This window comes from Trachurus trachurus, assembly GCF_905171665.1.
Source record: "Trachurus trachurus genome assembly, chromosome: 7".
Lineage (NCBI taxonomy): Eukaryota > Metazoa > Chordata > Actinopteri > Carangiformes > Carangidae > Trachurus > Trachurus trachurus.
In genome coordinates this window covers 35,151,141-35,178,393 of record NC_139901.1, presented here as the reverse complement: position 1 = coordinate 35,178,393, position 27,253 = coordinate 35,151,141, and the positions used below count along the sequence as shown (strand labels likewise).

The following is a 27,253-nucleotide window of genomic DNA, read 5'->3' as shown; positions in this document are numbered from 1 at the left end:
TAAAACTAGTCCTGAGGTAAAACTAGTCCTGAGGTAAAACTAGTCCTGAGGTAAAACTAGTCCCGTGGTAAAACTAGTCCTGAGGTAAAACTAGTCCCGTGGTTAAACTAGTCCTGTGGTAAAACTAGTCCTGTGGTAAAACTAGTCCCGTGGTAAAACTAGTCCTGTGGTAAAACTAGTCCCGTGGTTAAACTAGTCCTGTGGTAAAACTAGTCCTGTGGTAAAACTAGTCCCGTGGTTAAACTAGTCCCGTGGTAAAACTAGTCCCGTGGTTAAACTAGTCCCGTGGTAAAACTAGTCCCGTGGTTAAACTAGTCCCGTGGTAAAACTAGTCCTGTGGTTAAACTAGTCCCGTGGTAAAACTAGTCCTGTGGTTAAACTAGTCCTGTGGTAAAACTAGTCCTGTGGTTAAACTAGTCCTGTGGTAAAACTAGTCCTGTGGTAAAACTAGTCCTGTGGTTAAACTAGTCCCGTGGTAAAACTAGTCCCGTGGTTAAACTAGTCCTGTGGTAAAACTAGTCCTGTGGTTAAACTAGTCCCGTGGTAAAACTAGTCCTGTGGTTAAACTAGTCCTGTGGTTAAACTAGTCCCGTGGTTAAACTAGTCCTGTGGTAAAACTAGTCCTGTGGTTAAACTAGTCCCGTGGTAAAACTAGTCCTGTGGTTAAACTAGTCCTGTGGTTAAACTAGTCCCGTGGTAAAACTAGTCCTGTGGTAAAACTAGTCCCGTGGTTAAACTAGTCCTGTGGTAAAACTAGTCCCGTGGTAAAACTAGTCCTGTGGTTAAACTAGTCCTGTGGTTAAACTAGTCCCGTGGTAAAACTAGTCCTGAGGTAAAACTAGTCCTGAGGTAAAACTAGTCCTGAGGTAAAACTAGTCCTGTGGTTAAACTAGTCCCGTGGTAAAACTAGTCCTGAGGTAAAACTAGTCCTGAGGTAAAACTAGTCCTGAGGTAAAACTAGTCCCGTGGTAAAACTAGTCCTGAGGTAAAACTAGTCCCGTGGTTAAACTAGTCCTGTGGTAAAACTAGTCCTGTGGTAAAACTAGTCCCGTGGTAAAACTAGTCCTGTGGTAAAACTAGTCCCGTGGTTAAACTAGTCCTGTGGTAAAACTAGTCCCGTGGTAAAACTAGTCCTGTGGTTAAACTAGTCCCGTGGTTAAACTAGTCCTGTGGTTAAACTAGTCCCGTGGTAAAACTAGTCCCGTGGTAAAACTAGTCCTGTGGTAAAACTAGTCCCGTGGTTAAACTAGTCCTGTGGTAAAACTAGTCCTGTGGTAAAACTAGTCCCGTGGTTAAACTAGTCCCGTGGTAAAACTAGTCCCGTGGTTAAACTAGTCCCGTGGTAAAACTAGTCCCGTGGTTAAACTAGTCCCGTGGTAAAACTAGTCCTGTGGTTAAACTAGTCCCGTGGTAAAACTAGTCCTGTGGTTAAACTAGTCCTGTGGTAAAACTAGTCCTGTGGTTAAACTAGTCCTGTGGTAAAACTAGTCCTGTGGTAAAACTAGTCCTGTGGTTAAACTAGTCCCGTGGTAAAACTAGTCCCGTGGTTAAACTAGTCCTGTGGTAAAACTAGTCCTGTGGTTAAACTAGTCCCGTGGTAAAACTAGTCCTGTGGTTAAACTAGTCCTGTGGTTAAACTAGTCCCGTGGTTAAACTAGTCCTGTGGTAAAACTAGTCCTGTGGTTAAACTAGTCCCGTGGTAAAACTAGTCCTGTGGTTAAACTAGTCCTGTGGTTAAACTAGTCCCGTGGTTAAACTAGTCCTGTGGTAAAACTAGTCCTGTGGTAAAACTAGTCCCGTGGTTAAACTAGTCCTGTGGTAAAACTAGTCCTGTGGTTAAACTAGTCCTGTGGTTAAACTAGTCCCGTGGTGAAACTAGTCCCGTGGTAAAACTAGTCCTGTGGTAAAACTAGTCCCGTGGTAAAACTAGTCCTGTGGTTAAACTAGTCCTGTGGTAAAACTAGTCCCATGGTAAAACTAGTCCTGTGGTAAAACTAGTCCCGTGGTAAAACTAGTCCCGTGGTAAAACTAGTCCCGTGGTAAAACTAGTCTCGTGGTAAAACTAGTCCTGTGGTTAAACTAGTCCCGTGGTGAAACTAGTCCTGTGGTTAAACTAGTCCCGTGGTGAAACTAGTCCTGTGGTAAAACTAGTCCTGTGGTTAAACTAGTCCCGTGGTGAAACTAGTCCTGTGGTAAAACTAGTCCTGTGGTTAAACTAGTCCTGTGGTTAAACTAGTCCCGTGGTAAAACTAGTCCCGTGGTAAAACTAGTCCTGTGGTGAAACTAGTCCTGTGGTAAAACTAGTCCTGTGGTGAAACTAGTCCCATGGTAAAACTAGTCCTGTGGTTAAACTAGTCCTGTGGTTAAACTAGTCCCGTGGTAAAACTAGTCCTGTGGTGAAACTAGTCCTGTGGTTAAACTAGTCCTGTGGTTAAACTAGTCCCGTGGTAAAACTAGTCCTGTGGTGAAACTAGTCCCGTGGTAAAACTAGTCCTGTGGTGAAACTAGTCCCGTGGTTAAACTAGTCCTGTGGTTAAACTAGTCCCGTGGTAAAACTAGTCCCGTGGTAAAACTAGTCCTGTGGTAAAACTAGTCCCGTGGTAAAACTAGTCCTGTGGTAAAACTAGTCCCGTGGTGAAACTAGTCCTGTGGTAAAACTAGTCCTGTGGTAAAACTAGTCCTGTGTGAATCTGCATCTCAGTAATTGAGGGGCATGTTTAGTTCTTCCCCGGTTGAAACCATAGCTACTGTAGCTACGGGTTGAAACATTGAGCTGCGCTGGAAATTATGAGCAGCATTTTCGAAGGCGTTTTAGGTGCAAACACACGGGCTCGTATCGGTGCTGGAGAACCATTTAAATAAACAGATCAGATCCATAAAAAGAGAGAAATTTAGGAGGATATTGAGATGGATGACGGCGGCTTTCAACAGGTTTAACACAAATACCATGACGGCCCGTTACTGTGACAACAACTGCACTGTTGTGAAGTCACGTTGCTGCTTTGATATTTTATTTACATTTGCTTCACATGGATGTGACAGCAGCGGTGTTACCACGTGCAGCTTTGACATCATATCGGAAATTCTAGTAAAAATACAGACTTCACTTATCACGTGTGAATGCACCTCAAGAAACACAGACGTGGGGGGGGTTTACAAACCACCAGAGGTCCCCAGGTAAAACTAACCCTGTGTGAAGAGGACTTTAGAGCATTTATAAGGTTACGGCTTTGAGATCTCACATCGACTCCAGAGATGCTCCAAGATTCAACATGTTGGTGACTTGGTTCTGTTTTGTAATGAACTCCTTTTTGACCAGAAGAGACGAGTCAGAGGTGATGACTTCTTCTCATCAACACACCAGCATCTCCATGACGACGTGATGAACAGTTTGATCCTCAGGTGAAACATCCAGAAAGAAAAACTACAACACTTGAAGGCACCAAACTAAAGCAGAGGATGAATGGATGAATGAATGAATGGAGTCTCCTCTGCCACTTCAACCGGCTGAATGCAGCGTCTGTGTCCGTCCTCTGCTCGGGGCATTATGGGATGTGAAGACAGTCTGTCTCTGTCTTGTGCTCGGGGCATTATGGGATGTGAGGGGAGTGGTTGTTGAAGAGGCTCGTTGCTCTGAGAGCTTCAGAGGAGAAGACGTGAAGCAGCTTCAGATGTTTCTGCTTGTTTCCATCCACCGTCCTGTGATCGCAGTCTGGTGTGTGTGTGTGTGTGTGTGTGTGTGTGTGTGTGTGTGTGTGTGCGCGTGCGTGCGTGCGTGCGTGTGTGTGTGTGTGCCACATGGAGGAGGTTAGGGTCTTGTCACTGCAGCGACTGAGTCTGTGATGTTTCTGCAGCTGTTTCTCTTCCAACTTCCTGTCCAGTTTATATTACTATATTACTGTTATATTACTGTATTACTATTATATTACTATTACTATTATATTACTATATTACTGTATGACTATTATATTACTATATTACTGTATGACTATTATATTACTATATTACTGTATGACTATTATATTACTGTATTACTATATTACTATTACATTTCCCCTCAGGGATTAAATAAAGTATTTCTATTTCTATATTACTTTATTACTGTGAAGCTGAGGCCGTGTTTCATCACAGAGTTTAATTAATATGAAGCAACATCTCACACAGTGTTTCATCTTGAGGGTTAGGGCTAGGCTTCACTCTGTCCTTCAGATTCTTTAGTGAAGTCAAAGTAGAAACACACACACACACACACACACACACACACACACACACACACACACACACACACACACACACACACCGACTCCACCAACAGCTCTGAGCTCTGAAAAGATGAGAAAACCATCTGATGAATGTTTTAAAGGGATAGTTCAACATTTAGCCAAACTGGCCCATCACCATAATCCCTATAGTCATAGCAGTAGGTTCGTTACCTTTAATTGTCGGTGCAAGCTGTTTTTAGAACGGCGGAGCAGAGCCGTGAGCTGCTCAGAGCTACGCTACGGAGGCTCATTATGGGATTTCTTGGTTTCCCTCATCAAACTCATCAAATACACAATCCAACAACTCCACAACGCTCTGGTGGACAAGTTGTGAGCTGCACATTCACCACGCTGTGAGATAATAACACAACGTTACCACACAGAGTTGTTTTAGAGGGAAATTCATGCAAAACCTCTGATGCACGTTGCCTTCAGGGACAGTAAGCAGCAAGCAGTCTCTGTATTTCCCTCTAAAACAACTCTGTCTCTGTATTTACTCTCTCATCACTTTGATTGACAGCTGACATCACAACCATGACATCATCACTGATGAGACCTGAGGGACTCAGTCCATCATGAGTCTGTGTTGGACACACATGACAGGACACGTGTAACACACACACACACACACACACACACACACACACACACACACACACACACACACACACACACACACACACACACACACACACAGAGATGTATAGACAGCAACACAATGTAAAGAACACATAAACACAGTAGCATGGAGAGAGAGAGAGTAAATGATACTATACTAATTGACCTCTGGCTAAGCCCCGCCCCCTCCACTCACTGGGACAAACAGTCAACATTCGGTGACAGTTGCTATGGCAACAGCTGTCACAGTAGAGACATTTCACAGGAGACAGAAAGATTAAATATCATCTGGAAGTCACCAAAACTTCACTTAGCTTTACTGCTATGGCTGTCGGTTGCCACGAAACGCTGACGGGCTAATTTCTGTTAGCCTGTCTATGGAGTTTTACATTATACGTTAGCATTAAGCTAGCGGGCTTTATGCTTAGTTGTGATGCTGGCTAACATCTAAACATCTCTGACAATATGTTGCCTCAAATACGTTGTTGACTTAAAGGGATATTCCGGCGTAAATTTAACCCATGGTCCAACGCACCATAACACCGAGTTAGACCCCCCCTCGGAGAGATGAAGTCTGCTAACCGCTAGCTTTGCTAGCTGTAGCAACTTTAGCAATGACCGCACCATAACAAACAGCGCAGTCTATTGATCCACTATCCACCGATCAAAAAGCCACTTACAGCCACAAATAATGCTCAGAACTGCACCAAACATCATCAACAGTACAAACAGGGTCCCATCCCATAATACCAGGCATCAAACATCTGTTAGCTTAGCCTGGTTTCTATTGAAAAGAGACGAAAACAACTCACCCACTCTGCTCCAGTTATACGCTATGCAGCAACTTTCCGTGTCCAGCATAGAGTCCAGCACTGACAACACACGTCCGAGGCCGACTGGCAGCACAAACATCTGGTTTCAGCACAAACATCTGGTTTCAGCATAAACATCTGGTTTCAGCACAAACATCTGGTTTCAGCACAAACATCTGGTTTCAGCCGCCACTGGCAGCACAAACATCTGGTTTCAGCACAGACATCTGGTTTCAACACAAACATCTGGTTTCAGCACAAACATCTGGTTTCAGCACAGACATCTGGTTTCAGCACAAACATCTGGTTTTAGCACAGACATCTGGTTTCAGCATAAACATCTGGTTTCAGCACAAACATCTGGTTTCAGCACAAACATCTGGTTTTAGCACAGACATCTGGTTTCAGCATAAACATCTGGTTTCAGCACAATCATCTGGTTTCAGCACAAACATCTGGTTTTAGCATAGACATCTGGTTTCAGCATAAACATCTGGTTTCAGCACAAACATCTGGTTTCAGCACAAACATCTGGTTTCAGCACAGACATCTGGTTTCAGCATAAACATCTGGTTTCAGCACAAACATCTGGTTTCAGCACAATCATCTGGTTTCAGCACAGACATCTGGTTTCAGCACAAACATCTGGTTTCAGCGGCCACCGACAGTTCCTATGTATCTTCATCAGTTTATAAAAGTTATTATCGAGTGTTCACAGGGAAATGAACGGAGAGAATCACGTAAACAAGCGCGAGATTAGCAAGATTAGACGCAACATCACACACGCGACCGACGCCGTTCGTTCCCAGTCGGCCTCGGATGTGTGTTGTCAGTGCCTGGACTCTGTGCTCGACACGGAAAGTTGCTGCATAGCGTATAACTGGAGCAGAGTGGGTGAGTTGTTATCGTCTCTTTTCAATAGAAACCAGGCTAAGCTAACAGATGTTTGATGCCTTGTATTATGGGATGGGTCCCTGTTTGTACTGTTGATGACGTTTGGTGCTGTTCTGAGCATTATTTGTGGCTGTAGGTGGCTTTTTGATCGGTGGATAGTGGATCAATAGACTGCGCTGTTTGTTATGGTGCGGTCATTACTAAAGTTGCTACAACTAGAGAAGCTAGCGGTTAGCAGACTTCATCTCTCCGAGGGGGGGGGTCTAACTCGGTGTTACGGTGCGTTGGACCATGGGTTAAACTTACGCCGGAATATCCCTTTAAATTAGAACAGATGTAGACATCCTTGTTAAGTTTATCCACGTTTAGTTGGTGTTGTGGTCTACTGCATAACTTTATCCAGAGCAGACACTTCTCTCGGTTGAGATGTGGCTTGGGAAAGGGTTAAAAAAATCCCCCCCGTGGCCTCTCAGGATACCTAGTGTCAGAGTTGCATGTACCCCATGAACACCGTTTGACCATTTAAACTTAAAATGTCAAGAAAAAACATATAGAATGAAAACTGACTAACTGCAATGCATTTCAATGGACGTGGAAGCAGAGAATGTCCCAGTGTATGGGCTAGCTATGTGCACTGTGATTGGCTCATCGCGTTTGGGGGCGTGGCTTAGCCATAGGTCAATTGTTTGATTACCTCTGTACACACACACACACGCACCTCATTTTTTTTTTCTTAAAGGGACAACGAGGAGTTTTGTTAAAGTGAAGTGTTTTCACACTACATTTATGAGCCTCCGCACCGTGAAATTCTTTGACCGGTGCAAGACAGACTCATGTTTTCATTCATCAAGAATTAAAGTCAGAGGTTGGAAGACGATCACATACCGTCGTATTTCCCACCATAAACGGAGATTCGGCGGCGTTATTCTCATGACTCGCCACGAAACCGAAAGTAAAGAAACGCTGGTCGGCTCGCCCAGCATTTCCACCACCACTAATAATAACAAAATAACCATAGAGACAAAACCATAGATTTATCTAAAATGGACCATTAACAAGTGGTAACGTAGATTCATCCACATTAATATCAGACTTTTTATAACCAAAGAGAAACTCCTTATTGTCCCTTTAAAATATAGATTTATTTTATTTTATTTTTTTATTGTACCTATTTATTCTATATTGTTACTAATTAATTAACTATCTATGTATTTGTTTTAACTCTGCTGTCCTAATGCTGTGGTAATATTGTCATCACAGTCATTCCATTAAAGCTAATTGAAACTGAAATAGAGAGAGAGTAGTGGAGTAGAGCGGCTGTCTGCATGTTTATCCCATAAACCCCTCCCTCCTCTCTCCCCCCATCTCTCCTCACACACACACACACACACACACACACACACACACACACACACACACACACACACACACACACACACACACACACACACACACACACACACACACACACACACACACACACACTCCTCCTCTCCCCTCCCCTCTCCTCTTCTCTCTCTCCGCTGCTGGAGGTGAAGCAGCGGTTTCTCTCCGCTCGTCATCCCGGGAACAGACACACACACACAGACACACAGAGAGACACACACACACCGACAGACAAACGGACACACTGACCGCGGGATTCGGACTCGGACAGCGGCTACTTCCTGGAGATGAGCGGCGCGCGCGAGGAGCTGCTGCGGTTTTACAGTAAAGAAAACAGGTGAAGGGCGCGTGCACCGCAGCAACGCGGAGGAAACACACCAACTTGATCTGAGGAGGTAAGACACACACACACACACACACACACACACACACACACACACACACACACACACACACACACACACACACACACACACACACACACACACGCACACGCACACGCACGAGCACATGTCGGGAGTCGGAGCTCGTGCGCACTGCGTGTTTCTGCAGCGTCTCAGTGTGTGTGTGTGTGGAGCTTCAACACACACACACACACTGACGGGGCGAGAGGCAGCGCGTGCGTGACAGGTTTTTTTTATTTTCATCTATGGTGCAGTAAGTTTATTGTTGTCATTGCATCAAAAAACATATGCAACGAAATCTCGTCTGGCAGCAAAGAGCTATAGGAGGATGTGTGTGTGTGTGTGTGTGTGTGTGTGTGTGTGTGTGTGTGTGTGTGTGTGTGTGTGTGTGTGTGTCTATGGAGGATCAACAGGGACCAAACTCTGCATTAAAACATTAATAATGATCATCAGTCCAGTGTTTCCAGATGTGTTTCCAGGGAACCAATGAGCTGAGGGGATTCTGGGGGGCGGGGCCTAACAGGATGACGTCATCACAGCCAGTAGCTCTGGTTGGTTGAACTTTGTGAAGATGCTTCTACAGGTTTTTATCTCCAACTCAACTGGACTTGGTTGTTAGTCTAGAAGACGTTTCACCTTAATAGATTACATTTATATAGCACTTTTCTACCGTAACCCGGTACCCAAAGCGCTTTACAGTAACCATTACTCATTCATACACATTCACATTCTCATTCATACACATTCACATCCCCTCTGACCACCACCATGATCATTCATACCACATTCACACCAGTGGTGGTAAACTACGTGTGTAGCCACAGCCAAACGGCCCCTCCCTCCGACCACCACCATGATCATTCATAACATCCACACGAGGCCAGTTGGGTTAGGTGTCTCAGGTCTCAGGACACCTAACCCAACTGGCCTCTCAGGACACTACGACAGAGACTGGGACAGAGCGGGAATCGAACCGCAGACCCTCTGATTATTGGACGACCCGCTCTACCGCCTGAGCCACTGCCGCCCCTTTACCTTCGTCGTTACCTTCATCAGCTCATGTTCATCAGTTCTTGCTCCTCTGAGGCTGAGCCTGGTCCAGCTGTCTGGTCTAGAGGACTAAACCAGACCCATGAAGGATGAAGCTGGAACGTCTTCTAGACTAAAAACCAAGTCCAGTTGGGTTCTATTTAAATCTCTTTGAGACAACTAAACCTAACTAACTAACTAACTAACTACTATCTATCTATCTCTAATACTACGACCGGTAACACTTTACAATAAGGGTCCCTTAATTAACGTTAGTTAGTACATTATTAAGCATTAATTAACTGTTTACAGATATATTAACAATCATTATTATGTATTACTTAGGGTTAGGAAACACATTAAATAATGTAGCCTATTAGTAAGCAGTTAATTAATGTTTACTACTCAAAGTTAGTTAATAAATTAAAAGTTGAATAATGTAATTAGTTATCATTATATATGTATTACTCAGCATTAATTAACACATTAGTTTACATATCAATGCTTAATAATGTACTTACTAACGTTAATTAAGGGACCCTTATTGTAAAGTGTTACCCAATAAGTAAAGTTAAGGCAGTTTTACCTGTATAGCCCGTTTTTACAAACAGTTTGTCTCAGAGGGCTTTACATCCCATCATAACAACATCCTCTGCCCTAGAATGCTCTCAGCCTCCGTGGCCTCCATGTCTGGCTTGGTGTGGTGCATGGAGGCTGTGGTGGTTGAGTGCATTACTGATTGTTTTCTGTGAAACAGCTGTACCTGCTGATCCCAGGTCTGTCTGAAGCTCTCTGGTCCTGGACTGTTGGAGAAACCTTCTGATTATTGTTTTGATTTGATTTGATTTGATTTGATTTATTTATTTAGCACAAGTTGAAACAGTGCAAGGAGGGAACGAAGCCTGGAAGGCTTGTACAAAGTTCCACTCCCATCATCGAAGAATTACATGAAACTCAAGATAAACTATTGTTGTGACTCTTCTGTCTGAGATCAGCAAGGAGCGTCTGGCCGTGGCCGGTTTATGGGATGTCGTGTTCTTTCTACTTCTGGATGAGGCTCCAACGGTGCTCACTGGAACTCTCAGAAGTTTAGAAATGCTCCTTTAACCAATGTCCTCCAGTGTGTTTTGTAATAATAAGGTTGCGTAGGTCTTTAGACAGCTCTTAGACAGCTCTTTGCTATTACCCATCATGCAATGCTTCTTGTCTGACACCTTGGTGGTGAGAAATCAATCAGGCTGATATTACTTTGCACTGATAGGACAGGATGACAAACTCAGCTGCTTTCTCGTCTTTCCAAACCTTTCTGCTCCTTTTCTTCATGTGTTCAACACTTCTTCCCTGTGTTCATTTACGGACATTAATGTTTGGATTTCTTTGTGTGTGTGCGTTACTTGGGTTGAAGCCGACATCTGGTGAAAATGTCACGTCTATAGCTCTATTAGAAATATATTTTATGAGAAAGATGTTGACGTGAAAGATTGAAACTTGTGTTCAATACTTATTTTACTGTCTGTGTTTCCATGGTGGATGTGGAGCTTTCAGCTGCAGGACATGGTCTTCATGGGTCTTCATCAGGTTCAGACTGAGCTACCATGTGGTTTCTGGTGTTAGTGCTGGTTAAGATGAGAGCGTGTTAGAGGCGTTCTGCAGAAACCACTAACCACTTGTAACTAATCCTACACAACGACGAGCAGCAACACAACGACCCGACTCATGACTCTCCAAACCTGACTGTTGTTGTCATGTCAACCACATGACATTAGTTATTAAGGACACATACCATGGTAACATCTCTCTCTGAGGCTCTTTAACAGACATCTGGGTGTTGAATCAACAATAACTCAGTGGTGTTCAGGCTCCCAAGGTTGAAATCATGTGGTTTTACACTGCAAAAACCCAAAATCTTTCCAAGAATATTTGTCTTATTTCTTGTCAAAATGTCTCATTTCTAGTCAAAACTAATCTCTTTCCACTTAAAATAAGACTCATCACCTAAAAGTTAACTTGTTTTTAGACAGTTTTCACTTGTTTCAAACTAATTTTCAATAGACTTTATGCGCAGCTCCACTACTTCCTGAACTGAAAGCAGCTCCTTTATTTCCTGTCTTAGACACGAAGTGATGAATCCAGTTGAGTCTGACTCAGTGTTGAATTAGTATCAAGAATCGTGGAAATTTACTGGTTTTGGTATCGAGTCGTGACATTCTGGTATCGTGACAACTCTAGTCCTGACTCGTCTCAGTTTGGCCTCCTCTGATTGGTCAATAACTCTTTATTCACTGGGCCTCTGACTAGTCTGCAGGCTGCAGTACCGTGCTTCACCACACATTCATTTAGAGGGGCGCTGTTTCCCTCGTTGGTGAATACTCAGTGAGAAACGGGAAAGAGATGGAACAGAGGAGTGACAGAAACAATGAGACAAAGTGTTTTATTGGAATGACTGAAGGCCGTGGCTGATTGGACGTCGTTGAGTCCAGTTTTCAGCCCAACACACAGACCTGAACCTCTGCTCATGCTGCTGGACGATCCCTGACCACATGTCCTCTCTTCTCCGTGTCTCATAGTGAAGGGAAATGTTTGTGTGTTTTAATGGGACAGAGGACAGAGCTAAGCTGACTGTTTCCTCTGATTCTGCTGCGATAGAAGCAGGAATAGAAACAGAGTTATCAGAGGACGCTTCGTGTGTCCTCTGCAGAGACAAAGCAGAAACTTTCTACGTAGTAACACTGTGAGCGCGGTGACAGGTTGAACATAAGCAGAGGATGCATCTTCCTCCACAGTTTACCGGGACTGTTGGGACGTATTAACGTACTGACTATCTGCTCATCTCTGTAAAGCAGCCTGAGTCTGACTGAGTCTGACTGAGGCTTCATGAGACGTCCACAACACCTGTCTCAGCTTCATCATTCATCTGGATGAGAACTGCAGCACTGAGGAACAAGGCTTCATCTGCAGGGAAGCTCAACCTGGTTTCAGCTGGATAACCAGTCATGCTCAGTCCTGTTGATGCTGGATGAGATTTCATTTTCATGTATTAGTTTATTTCATAGGGACAGTGCACCACTAGTCAACAGAGTTAAAAGAGAAACTGTCAGTGGGCCGGAGTTAGCCAACAAGGCTAGTTTTAGTCCGTTGTCCCTGGCCAGATGTTGAAGGCAACCTAAAAGACAAACAAAGGGGCAACAATTAAGTTCTTTCAAAACACAACTTACATAACAGTCTACCCAGTAAAAGCCCATAATAACAAGTAAAACAGGTAAGAAGTCTGACATACAGCATGACAACAGCTCATGGCATGCAGACATCACATGCAGACAGGGAGAAGAAGAGCGAGAGAAAGCAAGAGAGGAAAGTACAGCTAGAAGATGAGATTTCATACCTCTGTGCTGCTCTTGCTGCAACAAAATACATGTTTATTTTTGTAATTACTGACACTCTGGTCTTTAAAACCAAAAAACTGTAACTGTATGTCTTCACTGTCCTGGCTCGTGTTTCAATCTGCCAGACTCATGGTGGACAATGAAGACATCGTCTCTATGATGGGGTTGTTGTTAGGAGGATTGACTATCTGAAGAGACCGTTGCTATGGGACCGTCTGACGGTGCCACGGTAACACGCAGCCCAATTGAATTCAACCCTGTTTTATTTTTCAATGCATTCGTCTCCAGTCACATTGAACTTGGTGCCACTGCCTACATTACCCAGAATGCTCCTCTACATTACCCAGAATGCTCCTCTACATTACCCAGAATGCTCCTCTACCCCAACGAAGCCGGTGAGAAATCAATCCATGGAGCGGTGGATAAGGTTATTTATCATCTACCGTGTTACCATGGTGATATCTGTGTAGTCTTATCTGTCATCAACAAGATGGCAGAGCGACTGTATGAGTTCAGTGGTGTCATTTACCAGAGATATCTGATTGTTTTCTGACTGTTTGTTGTGGTTCAAAGAATTGCCCCCATGGGTTAGCGTTGTTTTACACATTCCTTCATCCCCCCCCCCCCCCCCGTCGGACCATGGATGTATAGATCCATGCGTCGGACACGTTCCGCCATAGACACTCACACACACACCACAGCTTATGAACGTTGATTAATGTTAACAGTTACTACCTGTCTCAAAACCAGTGTTGCTGCTGGCTTTCTTTTTCCTTTTTTTTTTTTTTTTTGCCTGCAGTTGTGTTGAGAAATGCTGGGTGTTGTTGGGTCCCAGATTCAACAAGGCGGTCTAGTTTTACTGTTCTTACCGGCAGTACGCCCGTTTATCATCACCAATAAACACAGTAGATGTGGAAGGTAGTGACTGAGCTCAGGCTGAAGACGGGGGGGAGGCGGTGATGCGGTGCGGGTCTCTGACTGCAGCGGGGACTATCATGTCTCTGCTCCGTGACTGTGAGACTGACCGCCAGTGAGCGCTGTGGGACGGGACCGGGGCTCAGACAGCACCGCTAATCGCTAATCGCTAATCGCTAATTGCTAATAACCCGAAAACAGCCGTGTCGCCGGGGTCTCCAGACCAGTCCGTCTAAAAAAAAAAAAAAAGTAGGGACCCGCCGTGCCGTGTGACCACAACAACAACAAAAAAACTGACAGCGAGTGAGTGTCACAACTTCCTGGTATCTGGCCCTTCAAATTAAAAGCCCCATAGCCTTTCACATACAGTTCAGTCATATTGATTTTGACTTAATTTTGACAAGAAACGGCTCCAAATGTTGTTATTTTTTCCTGCGACCAATCAACCAATGAAATCTTGGTCGGCTAATGATTTTTTGGTCGACCAGTGCTTGGTCGACTATTTGGGGGCAGCCCTACCATCAGGACAACGATTTAGGGTAAAAAAAGACCGTAATTCTCCTTTAAGGTGTAAATCCTAACGTGTTCCTCTGTAATAAGACGTGCAGCAGCTGCTTCTGTTGCTGTAACAGACCAGAGATCAGATCCATCAGAGTCTTAGTGGGGGGGGCGGCCCACCCAGATGGCACCGCAGCCTTACATGGACACACACCACAGCTCTGAGTTTAACAACTATTCATCAACGCTCAGGCTGCCAACACACACACACACACACACACACACACACACACACACACACACACACACACACACACACACACACACACACACACACACACACACACACACGCTGGTGCAGCTGCAATGGAGATTGAACCTGGAAAACAAAAGGCAGAGTCAGAACGGATGGTGTGTAAACAGACAGAGAGAGAGACATATATAACCGTGTGTGTGTGTGTGTGTGTGTGTGTGAGCCTCAGGGACGTTCAGCAGCGCTGCAGAGTTACTGTGGTGTTTTTATCTGATGTGATGAATATTCATGATGAGGCGGTGGGGCGGGGGGGGCAGCGTGTTGACGTGTTGCTGCTGCTGCTGCTGCTGCAGTCTGAGGCTGTTGCAGAGAAACAGTCTGAGCTGCACCAGACTGCAGGTTAGAGGCTCCACACTGATGTAGATCTATTACACAGCTCTACTGAACGCTGCTTTCTGATTGGTCAGTCGCTGCCTTCTACGGCCGGTTGTTTCTGTTTATTACACAGCTCTACTGAACGCTGCTTTCTGATTGGTCAGTCGCTGCCTTCTACGGTCAGTTGTTTCTGTTTATTACACAGCTCTACTGAATGCTGCTTTCTGATTGGTCAGTCGCTGCCTTCTACGGTCAGTTGTTTCTGTTTATTACACAGCTCTACCGAATGCTGCTTTCTGATTGGTCAGTCGCTGCCTTCTACGGCCGGTTGTTTCTGTTTATTACACAGCTCTACCGAACGCTGCTTTCTGATTGGTCAGTCGCTGCCTTCTACGGCCGGTTGTTTCTGTTTATTACACAGCTCTACCGAACGCTGCTTTCTGATTGGTCAGTCGCTGCCTTCTACGGCCGGTTGTTTCTGTTTATTACACAGCTCTACTGAACGCTGCTTTCTGATTGGTCAGTCGCTGCCTTCTACGGCCGGTTGTTTCTGTTTATTACACAGCTCTACTGAACGCTGCTTTCTGATTGGTCAGTCGCTGCTTTCTGATTGGTCAGTCGCTGCTTTCTGATTGGTCAGTCGCTGCTTTCTGATTGGTCAGTCGCTGCCTTCTACGGCCGGTTGTTTCTGTCTGACAGAGCGGTTAGGAACGCTGCTCAGACGATCAGAGAAGACGTTAAAGAGGAACTATGCAGAGTCCTAGTGCTGGTTAAACCACTGACTAGTAACTAGTTTGTCCTAGTGCTGGTTAAACCACTGACTAGTAACTAGTTGGTCCTAGTGCTGGTTAAACTAGTGACTAGTAACTAGTTGGTCCTAGTGCTGGTTAAACCACTGACTAGTAACTAGTTGGTCATAGTGCTGGTTAAACTAGTGACTAGTAACTAGTTGGTCCTAGTGCTGGTTAAACCACTGACTAGTAACTAGTTGGTCCTAGTGCTGGTTAAACCACTGACTAGTAACTAGTTGGAGGGAGAGTGGAGGCTCTCTGCTTTCCACCTAGCGTCTCTTAGTCCTAGTGCTGGTTAAAGGGATATTCCGGCGTAAGTTTAACCCATGGTCCAACGCACCGTAACACCGAGTTAGACCCCCCCTCGAGAGATGAAGTCTGCTAACCGCTAGCTTCTCCAGTTGTAGCAACTTTAGTAATGACCGCACCATAACAAACAGCGCAGTTTACGGATCCACTATCCACTGATCAAAAAGCCACTTACAGCCACAAATAATGCTCAGAACAGCATCAAACGTCATCAACAGTACAAACAGGGTCCCATCCCATAATACGAGGCATCAGACATCTGTTAGCTTAGCCTGGTTTCTATTGGAAAGAGACGAAAACAACTCACCCACTCTCCTCCAGTTATACGCTATGCAGCAACTTTCCGTGTCCAGCATAGAGTCCAGGCACAGACAACACACGTCTGAGGCCGACTGGCAGCACAAACATCTGGTTTCAGCACAAACATCTGGTTTCAGCACAGACATCTGGTTTCAGCACAAACATCTGGTTTCAGCACAGACATCTGGTTTCAGCACAATCATCTGGTTTCAGCAAAACATCTGATTTCAGCACAAACATCTGGTTTCAGCGGCCACTGGCAGCACAGACATCTGGTTTCAGCACAGACATCTGGTTTCAGCACAAACATCTGGTTTCAGCACAAACATCTGGTTTCAGCACATTCATCTGGTTTCAGCACAAACATCTGGTTTCAGCACAGACATCTGGTTTCAGCACAAACATCTGGTTTCAGCACAGACATCTGGTTTCAGCGGCCACTGGCAGCACAAACATCTGGTTTCAGCACAAACATCTGGTTTCAGCACAGACATCTGGTTTCAGCACATTCATCTGGTTTCAGCACAGACATCTGGTTTCAGCACATTCATCTGGTTTCAGCACAGACATCTGGTTTCAGCACATTCATCTGGTTTCAGCATAAACATCTGGTTTCAGCACAAACATCTGGTTTCAGCATAAACATCTGGTTTCAGCACATTCATCTGGTTTCAGCACAAACATCTGGTTTCAGCAGCCACCGACAGCACAAACATCTGGTTTCAGCACAAACATCTGGTTTCAGCAGCCACCGACAGCACAAACATCTGGTTTCAGCACAAACATCTGGTTTCAGCACAGACATCTGGTTTCAGTGGCCACCGACAGGCAGTGACCACCACACTGACCACTTGATTCCCCCAGGTCCAGCACATAGACTCCACCGGCTCTCTCCCTCTGTCACTTTTAGCCTCCATTTCCTTCAGCTCGTCTTCAGTAAACTCGGTCTCAAACTGATAGTGGCGCCCATCGAAATGAAACCAGTCGTTGTTGTTCTCAAACTCCATAAACTCAGCCGTGTCCGTGATGTTTCCTTCACTAAATTACAGACAGTCTCTTGGCAACGAACGGCGTCGGTCACGTTAGACGATATTAGACGTTGCGTCTAATCTCGCGCTTGTTTACGTGATTCTCTCCGTTCATTTCCTTGTGAACACTTAATAATAACTTTTATAACTGATAGGCAAGATACACAGGAACTTAGCTGCATTATATGGAGTAATACACACACATTCATCCTTGAGCTGCGGGACTCTACTTCACTCGGTAATCGCCTCCACGCCAGCTGACTACCTGTAACCATGGCTACAACAGCTGACTACCTGTAACCATGGCTACAACAAGCAGACATCACAGATAGGACCTGGGGGAATCAAGTGGTCAGTGTGGTGGTCACTGCCTGTCGGTGGCCGCTGAAACCAGATGTCTGTGCTGAAACCAGATGTTTGTGCTGTCGGTGGCTGCTGAAACCAGATGTTTGTGCTGAAACCAGATGTTTGTGCTGTCGGTGGCTGCTGAAACCAGATGTTTGTGCTGAAACCAGATGATTGTGCTGAAACCAGATGTTTGTGCTGAAACCAGATGTTTGTGCTGCCAGTCGGCCTCAGACGTGTGTTGTCAGTGCCTGGACTCTGTGCTGGACACAGAAAGTTGCTGCATAGCGTATAACTGGAGCAGATTGGGTGAGTTGTTTTCGTCTCTTTTCAATAGAAACCAGGCTAAACTAACAGATGTTTGATGCCTCGTATTATGGGATGGGACCCTGTTTGTACTGTTGATGACGTTTGGTGCTGTTCTGAGCATTATTTGTGGCTGTAAGTGGCTTTTTGATCGGTGGATAGTGGATCAATAGACTGTTTGTTATGGTGCGGTCATTGCTAAAGTTGCTACAGCTAGAGAAGCTAGCGGTTAGCAGACTTCATCTCTCCAGGGGGGGTCTAACTCGGTGTTACGGTGCGTTGGACCATGGCTTAAACTTACGCCGGAATATCCCTTTAAACCAGTGACTAGTAACTAGTTGGAGGGAGAATTGGCTGAAAACCAGCCAGAGCTCCTCCAGTGTCTCTCTCTGCTCCACTGCTGCAGCAGACTCAGGCTGTCACAGTGTCACAGTCCGCTGGACTCAGCAGATCCACTGAGAGGCCACATGTGTCAGGGTTCAAACCTGCGATCTTTCCAGCAAAGAGCGGCGTCTTCCCTGGTGCAGGAACTCTGCTGCAGACGACACCTTTCATCAAGGAAACGCAAATAGAAATATAATTAGAACACGGCTCTGTTGAATACTGGATTCTGATTGGCCAATCACCAATATTCTGCTGTGTTTATTTCTCGATAGAGCACCGCTGAGCGGACCGTTGCTAGGGACTCCATAGCAACGGCTGACTGGCCCGGTGTCAGCTCTCCTCTCGTCTCGGCGGCACCGCGACTCAAACGCACCTGTAACCTGTAATCTCTTTCTGACAGATACGACTACACACAATACACACACTGTAACACATAATAATCCATCCATCCACTGGTTGATTATCAAAGGCTTCAAATGTACGACCGGGCCGACGTGACCGGACTGGCAGATTCACTAAATGATGCTTTATAAATCGATGAAAGTCGTATTTTGATCAACATTATGCTTCATATTAATTATTTCACTCCTACACCGTGTAATAAGCGGGATAATGTAGAGTTGGTCGGTTGTTATGGAGAAATAAAATCAGTCCTCATCATGTTAACATTCTCTCTTCTCTAGCTGTGGGTCGTACTCCAAGTCGTTTTCTTCCTGCAGCTTAGACATCGACAAGAAAACTACAACTAAGCTGCTGTGATCTGATGAAACTCTGGTTCCTTTGTGTGTTAACTAGTAGGTTGTTTCTTCCTCCTCCAGGCGGCTGAAGCCTCGGGGCCTCTGAGGAGATGGAGTTCCCTGAAGACGTGCTGCTCTGGTTCCTTTGTGTTTTAACTACGTTGTCTCTTCCTCCTTCAGGCAGAAGGCTGAAGCCTCGGGACCTCTGAGGAGATGGAGTTCTCTGGTTCAGTGTGTGTTAACCAGTTGTTTCTTCTTCCTCCAGGCGGCTGAAGCCTCGGGACCTTTACGATGGAGTTCCCTGAAGACGTGCTGCTCTGGTTCAGTGTGTGTTAACTACGTTGTCTCTTCTTCCTCCAGGCAGAAGGCTGAAGCCTCGGGCCTCTGAGGAGATGGAGTTCCCTGAAGACGTGCTGCTCTGGTTCCTTTGTGTTTTAACTACGTTGTCTCTTCTTCCTCCAGGCAGAAGGCTGAAGCCTCGGGGCCTCTGAGGAGATGGAGTTCCCTGAAGACGTGCTGCTCTGGTTCAGTGTGTGTTAACTACGTTGTCTCTTCTTCCTCCTTCAGGCGGCTGAAGCCTCGGGGCCTCTGAGGAGATGGAGTTCTCTGGTTCAGTGTGTGTTAACTACGTTGTCTCTTCCTCCTCCAGGCGACTGAAGCCTCTGGACCTCTGAGGAGATGGAGTTCCCTGAAGACGTGCTGCTCTGGTTCAGTGTGTTTTAACTAGTTGTTTCTTCCTCCTCCAGGCAGAAGGCTGAAGCCTCGGGACCTCTACGATGGAGTTCTCTGGTTCAGTGTGTTTTAACTACGTTGTCTCTTCCTCCTCCAGGCAGAAGGCTGAAGCCTCGGGACCTTTACGATGGAGTTCCCTGAAGACGTGCTGGCCGAGCTCTACAACGACTCTCTGTTCCAGAACAACTTCACGGCCTACAACGAGACGGACATGCTGCTGCCGACCGGCGTGAAGGTCACCATCGTGGTCGTCTACATGATCGTCTGTGTCATCGGCCTGGTGGGGAACTTCCTGGTCATGTACGTCATCATCAGGTGAGACAGACGGAGGTTCAGCGGTGACGAGACGATGAGTCTGGTGCTGTAGAGACGCTGGTCTCTGACGTCTGTTAACACAACAGTCTGAAAGACGCTGGTCTGTCTGGGATGCTGAATTACTGTCAGTCATGAATCAATGAGTTATCATATCAATTCTTCTTCGCTACAACCCTCCCAAAGTAAATTGAATGCTGTTCTTGAACTGTTTGGAGAATATGGATGGGCTTGGTCTCTTTTGAAAGGTAACGCTCTGAAGTTTTTCCCCAAACTGAAAGAATCACTGTAAGTGCTACTATCATTGAGTAATCTCAGTTGGAACACACTGAATTAGAATGTTTTTATTCTATTCTGCAATCAGATGCCTGCAGATGAGTGTAGCTGGGAATTTTAGCTGGAAAACACAATGGGACCACAGCATGAAGCCTTACCTGGCCAAATTAGCTTGTTTTTAGATCATTTTCACTTGTTTCAAACTAATTTTCACTTGAAATAAGTAGAAAGTGTTAAAAACAAGCTACTTTTTTATGTATAACTATGTATGTATATGTATACATCGACTTATTTTAAGTAGAATGAGGTTTGTTTTGACTAGAAATGAGACATTTTGACTAGAAAGAAGACAGATATTCTTGGTGAGATGTAGAGTTGTTGCAGTTTGCTGCTGCAGCGTTAGAACTGATCTCAGAGCAGCAGCTCCATGTGGAGATGTTTGTCTCTAAGCTGGAAGCAGCTGTCTGCTCATGTGTGTGTCATGTGTTCACTGTGTGTGTGTGTGTGTGTGTGTGTGTGTGTGTGTGTGTGTGTGTGTGTGTGTGTGTGTGTGTGTGTGTGTGTGTGTGTGTGTGTGTGTGCCCTGTGGATCTGATTGGACACGTGGCTGTTGTGAGTGTGAGTGTGTGCGCTCATGGTCGACCTGGTGGGAAGCTGCTGTCAGCTCAGGTCTGTTGGACCAACACACTGTGTGTGTGTGTGTGTGACTCAGCTGTTGTTGTTGTGATACTCTGGACTCTGGTTGTGTGTTTGCCGTGGACAGAAACATCTCTCTCTCCTCACCGTCATCGTCCCATGGATCAGTTTCTGAACAACAGATTCCAGAACAGCTTTTTGTCAAACACTGTGTGTGTGTGTGTGTGTGTGTGTGTGTGTGTGTGTGTGTGTGTGTGTGTGTGTGTGTGTGTGTGTGTGTGTGTGTGTGTGTGTGTGAAGATCTAATCACATGATTCACGTGTTCCTCTCTCACATTCCTGTGCTCATGGTTTTTATCTGAACGGTTCAGCAGCAGCAGCAGTTTCCTCTGTTACACCCTCTATCTCTGTGTCTAGGACCATAATAACCATATAACCCTAAAACAGGGCTCATCAACTATATTTGTTGAAGGGCCAGAATCTTTCTCAACAGACACCTTGGGGGCCGGACATTCAAATAGGCCGAGATTGAAATTAAATTCACCTTTTTGCCTAATAATTTATTTGTTTATATTCTATTTTACCCGTAAGCTCATCATTTTCATTTATACATATCTTTGGTGTTTGGTATGATATAAATTGAAAAGTCTTGACAGCTGGACTTTCAGATGCTCCCACATGCTGGAGCTTTACAGCTGACTTGCCCTGTGATTTTCATCCTAAATATGAAAGGAGGCTGACGTACGGTTCTGATGATACAAGTCAGTAGTCCTGAGTTGTCAGTAGTGTTTCTCTTCTATAGTACACATAATACACATTCTACATCTCGGAGGAGACGTTTTTCCACACACAGGCAGAGCTCACAGGAGAGACGCAGGCCGAGGGGGAACCGGGACACAAAACCGGAGGGAGAAGCAGGTCCGTGCAGCTGTGCGCCAGGACGTGCACAAAAAAACAACCGCGTGGCATCAAACACGCGCTGCTACCGCATCGTTTTTGGGTTGTGAGCGTGCATGACACGCAGCTACACTGAATTGGTTTGAGTGCGCAAAAGACGCTACACCCGGTTCAACCAAAGTGGCGGCAGCTCGCCTCTGCAGACAGGCAGGGAAAATCCTGCAGTCCAGCTCCCTAAAGTTTAATGCACGGTGCTTTGGGTACCGCGGCGTTTCCTTATCCCAGCGCATTGACTTACAGGCGCACAAAAACGGAGACCGAGAAATATAATATAATAGCTACTTGTCAGAACTCAGTCGCGGGCCGGATTGGAAGGTTCAGCGGGCCGGATTCGGCCCGCGGGCCGCCAGTTGATGATCACTGCCCTAAAACATAACATCTGATTCATTTTTTTCCCAAATTCCATTTTTTCCGTTTTGATTTTTTGGGGGGATTCTGTTTTTTCCCTTTTTCTCTTATTTCACCACCAAAGAGAGAAATAGTTTTTAATGTCGATGACTAAAATGTTCACAAATGAAATAGAAATAGAAACAAACACAGCTTGATGCAGCTCAACTCTGCACTATGAGCACGTCAAGCCGCTTCCATATGGACCAGCAGCCTGTTGCCATAGCAACCCAGAGTCAGCTACAGTCACTGCAGCTGTATGCACATCTGGTTCTACAGATGTAAACACACTGAAGTTAAACTTATTGTTAAACTCTCAGTGCTGCTGCTGCTGCTGCACACACACACACACACACACACACACACACACACACACATACAGGTGTTGCATCGCCGTGGTAACGTGGCCTTCCCTGTTCTCTGGGTGAAGATGGAGCTTCTGCTCCGTCCTCAGACAGCAGCAGGCTACAAACCACTCTGTGTATATAATATATAATATAATATATATATACAGTATGTACTAAATAACCACTAGTTGAGTGTATGATGCTAATGATCAAATAAAACAGGAAATGAGAATCACAGAAACATCCAAACTGTTGTTTGACCATCAGAGACTTTAAGCAGCAGGTTAGTTTAGTTTGGTTTAGTTTAGTTTGGTTTAGTTTAGTTTAGTTTAGTTTGGTTTGGTTTGGTTTAGCTAAGTTTAGTTTAGTTTAGTTTAGTTTAGTTTAGTTTAGTTTAGTTTAGCTAAGTTTAGTTTAGTTTAGCTAAGTTTAGTTTAGTTTAGTTTAGTTTAGTTTAGTTTAGCTAAGTTTAGTTTAGTTTAGCTAAGTTTAGTTTAGTTTAGTTTAGTTTAGCTAAGTTTAGTTTAGTTTAGTTTAGTTAGGGTTAGTTTAGCTAAGTTTAGTTTAGTTTAGTTTAGTTTAGCAAAGTTTAGTTTAGTTTAGCTAAGTTTAGTTTAGTTTAGCTAAGTTTAGTTTAGTTTAGTTTAGTTTAGCTAAGTTTAGTTTAGTTTAGTTTAGTTAGGGTTAGTTTAGCTAAGTTTAGTTTAGTTTAGTTTAGCTAAGTTTAGTTTAGTTTAGTTTAGCTAAGTTTAGTTTAGTTTAGCTAAGTTTAGTTTAGTTTAGTTTAGTTTAGTTTAGTTTAGCTAAGTTTAGTTTAGTTTAGTTTAGCTACGTTTAGTTTAGCTAAGTTTAGTTTAGTTTAGTTTAGTTTAGTTTAGCTAAGTTTAGTTTAGTTTAGTTTAGCTAAGTTTAGTTTAGTTTAGTTTAGTTTTGTTTGGTTTGGTTTAGTTTAGTTTAGTTTAGTTTAGGTTGGTTTAGGTTTGGTTTGGTTTGGTTTAGTTTAGTTTAGCTAAGTTTACTTTAGTTTACTTTAGTTTAGTTTGGTTTGGTTTGGTTTGGTTTGGTTTAGTTTAGTTTAGCTAAGTTTAGTTTAGTTTAGCTAAGTTAACTTTAGTTTAGTTTAGTTGAGCTAAGTTTAGTTTAGTTTAGCTAAGTTTAGTTGGTTTGGTTTGGTTTGGTTTAGTTTAGTTTAGTTTAGTTTAGTTTGGTTTAGTTTGGTTTGGTTAGTTTAGTTTAGGTTGGTTTAGGTTTGGTTTAGTTTAGTTTAGTTTAGTTTAGGTTGGTTTAGGTTTGGTTTGGTTTGGTTTGGTTTAGTTTAGTTTAGTTAGTTTAGTTTAGGTTGGTTTAGGTTTGGTTTGGTTTGGTTCAGTTTAGTTTAGTTAGTTTAGTTTCTGTTAGTTTAGTTTAGTTGATCTTGTGCACCAATTATTTCTAGTCAAGCTTCAGTCACATTCCTCAGTTCAGACTTAGTTCATAAATGACAGATTTAAAGGTGCAGCTGAAGCTCTGCAGCTTCTAAGTTCCTCCACCTTTCATTCATAATGAAGCAACATCTTGTAACTGTAGAAACGACTGCAGCGATACACTCCTCCTATTTAGTGCTGTTACCATAGCAACCCAAGTCCGGCACCAGAGCACGGGAACCAGCAGAAGCCATGCAGAACTAATCCTTCACTTAGATCATGAATCAGAGTTTATGAAGAGCAGAGCTCCTCTCAGACTGATCTCAGGTCAGTTCCACCAGCTGCTCTCACAGTGATGGATTGTGGGTAATTACCTGGGACAGACTCGTATCTTACATGTACATATATGTGTATATATATATGTATGTTTATGTATTGGATGTGAAAAACAAGAAGGGAAGGAGAGAAGGAGAGAAGGAGTGAAGGAAAGGATGCAAGTGGAGGAAAGAGGAGGGATGAAGCTGTGAGGAAGGAGACAGGTGGAGCAGCATCACACACACCTGAGGCTGAGGCTGAGCTCTGATTGGTTTAGAACTTAGCTCTGATTGGCTCAGAGCTGCTGAGCTCTGATTGACTCAGAACTGAACTCTGATTGGTTTAGAACTGAACTCTGATTGGCTCATAGTTCAAAACAGAAGCTGGAAGGAGGGAGGAGACTTTTCTTCTCTTAGTTTATTGTAGTTAAATAGCTTCTGATTGGTCGCCTGCTGCCGTGTGTGTGTGTGTGTGACATCATTATCATCCCCCTGATGAAATCTGTTTATTCATGAGTCTCTTCCTTCATCTGTCACACACACACACACACACACACACACACACACACACACACACACACACACACACACACACACACACACACACACACACACACATTAATCTGCAGCATCGTGACTTTGACAGAATCTGAGGATTTAATGAGTGAATCAGGACACAAACTGATTATTGATGAATTATTGATGTGTTTGATTGTGTTTGAACTCGTTGGTGAATCAACATGTTGACAGAGTGAATCAGTCTCTAGTTGGGGCCACGGGGCCACGGGGCAACGGCACCGAGCACTGGTCCCTTTAAAAGAATACGTAAAAACATCTCATAGAGAATGAATGGGAGGAGGTCAAAAAGCGAACAAATCGTTGGACTTTTCGTACTGTCTACTGCTCAGGCATACTTTCACCTAGAGACTCCATTTAAACTTTAAACAGTAGACACAAGTCTTGTGTATTGGCGTATTACTCCACGTTTTGATAGGTCATATAGTTTTTGATCAATCCCTGATCAATGACCATGATCATTTTTGGAGAAATTATGAGATTATAATGGGTGTGTATTGGACGGAATGTTCGTGTCAGAGTGGGTGACATCATCGGTTAGAGTGGGAGAGATGCCAGAAAAACTCCAGATTATTTCTCTTTCCAAACTCCAAACGGCCACAATTTACACTCTACACACATAATTTTTTCCAAATTTGTAGACAAACTTGTTCTGTCTCTCACCATGTGCTCAAAATATCAGAGAGACTTACAGAATTTAAACTCTGAGCCTCTGAGTGCGGCCACGTCTGTCTCTGCTCCTCATAGACTCCAATACAAATATTTTCTGAGAGAAGCAGAACGGCCTGATGTTTTAAAACTGCCAGCGTCGCCAAAATATTTACTGTAGAAACACCAAATCGTACCAAAATTTTCAGGAAGACCTTAGAGCAACGTTGATCTGTGTTTTCTGATAGGAGCTACTGTTTTGTCACAGTAAGCCTACAGTAAATGTGAGACCGGTGCAGAGACAGAAAATCACTCTTTTGTGACGGTGGCCTCCGAGGACCAAACTCCATTCACAAACTCTCAGGTTTATAACTCAAAGATTTCTCCCTTTTCTCCACCAACTAACGACTGATTCTCTCTGCTGGTTCCTCCTCCGTCTTCATCTTCGTTGGTTTACTCATGAACCTGCTCTCTGATTGGCTGGATTTTCCCTTCAGGCTGCCGTACAAACATGGCGGCGCAAGACGGCGACGCTCTCTAAAGCCCTAAAGACCCTTGTCATATGTAGATATAAAAGAAGAATCATAAGGCTACGTGTGTGTGTGTGTGTGTGTGTGTGTGTGTGTGTGTGTGTGTGTGTGTGTGTGTGTGTGTGTGTGTGTGTGTGTGTGTGTGTGTGTGTGTGTGTGTGTGTGTGGAAGTCATTAATCAGCTCTGAGAAGCTGAACAACACAACAGTTGATATTTGATCTTATCAAAACCAAAACAGAGAAAAGTCTGTTTCCTCTCATCTGTTTGTAGCTCCTGGTGTTGCTGTGTGTGTGTGTGTGTGTGTGTGTGTGTGTGTGTGTGTGTGTGTGTGTGTGTGTGTTGGTGCGTGTAAGTCTGTGTGTGTGTGTGTGTGTGTGTGTGTGTGTACTACAGGGTAATGACTGTGTCTTCCTCCTCCCTAATGCCGCCTGTGAATTATGATGAGGCCATTTACTGCCAGTGAATCGCTCGTACCGACAACAGAGTGTGTGTGTGTGTGTGTGTGTGTGTGTGTGTGTGTGTGTGTGTGTGTGTGTGTGTGTGTATTTGTGAGTTTTAACAGGCACCAATTAAAACCTGTGTGTCACATGACTCTGTCTCTGTGACTCACACAAACCTTCACACTGACACAGTCTCAGGACATGAAGCTCTTCATGTCCGTCCTCCTCTAGCTCCTGGCTGATGAATATAGATCTAGGCTAATATACTATATATATAAATCATCTCTGTTTGCCTGTTTCTGTGTTAGTTTGAAGAAATACACTCACATGATGTGTTTTATAGATGTAATGTATTTAGAGCCAGTAGATACATGACATGACACAGCTGAACCAGTTTCTTATTGATACACATTCATTCATTTAAATCAATTTAACAAATACTTAATGTCAGTGATCTCCAAAGAGACAAAAAACTAAAGATTCAACCCATTGTGTTCAAACAGATATTCAAGTCAAGTCAGGTCAAGCTTTATTATAGTTATTTATATTTTATGCACCTTTAACCAATGTGCTTCACAATTACAACAAACACAACTGGGTCCTTATATATGGCAACATATCTGAGGAAAATAGGGTTGGGCCCAAAACGGCCCCCCGGGGGACACC

General features: G+C 44.2%; 1 protein-coding gene across 1 annotated transcript in view; it reads left to right on the top strand.

Moving 5' to 3' along the window:
• Window positions 1–8,199: 8,199 nt before the first annotated feature.
• The window catches only part of oprl1 (opiate receptor-like 1), a gene marked incomplete at its 3' end in the record, with an annotated part of 83,803 nt that continues 64,749 nt past the window's right edge, over window positions 8,200–27,253 (top strand). The window contains exons 1-2 of the mRNA XM_083975350.1: window positions 8,200–8,367; window positions 19,863–20,076. Of these exons, the coding sequence (XP_083831476.1) occupies window positions 19,889–20,076 (188 nt within the window). The 5' untranslated portion in view covers window positions 8,200–8,367; window positions 19,863–19,888. The remainder of the gene's footprint in view (window positions 8,368–19,862; window positions 20,077–27,253) is intronic.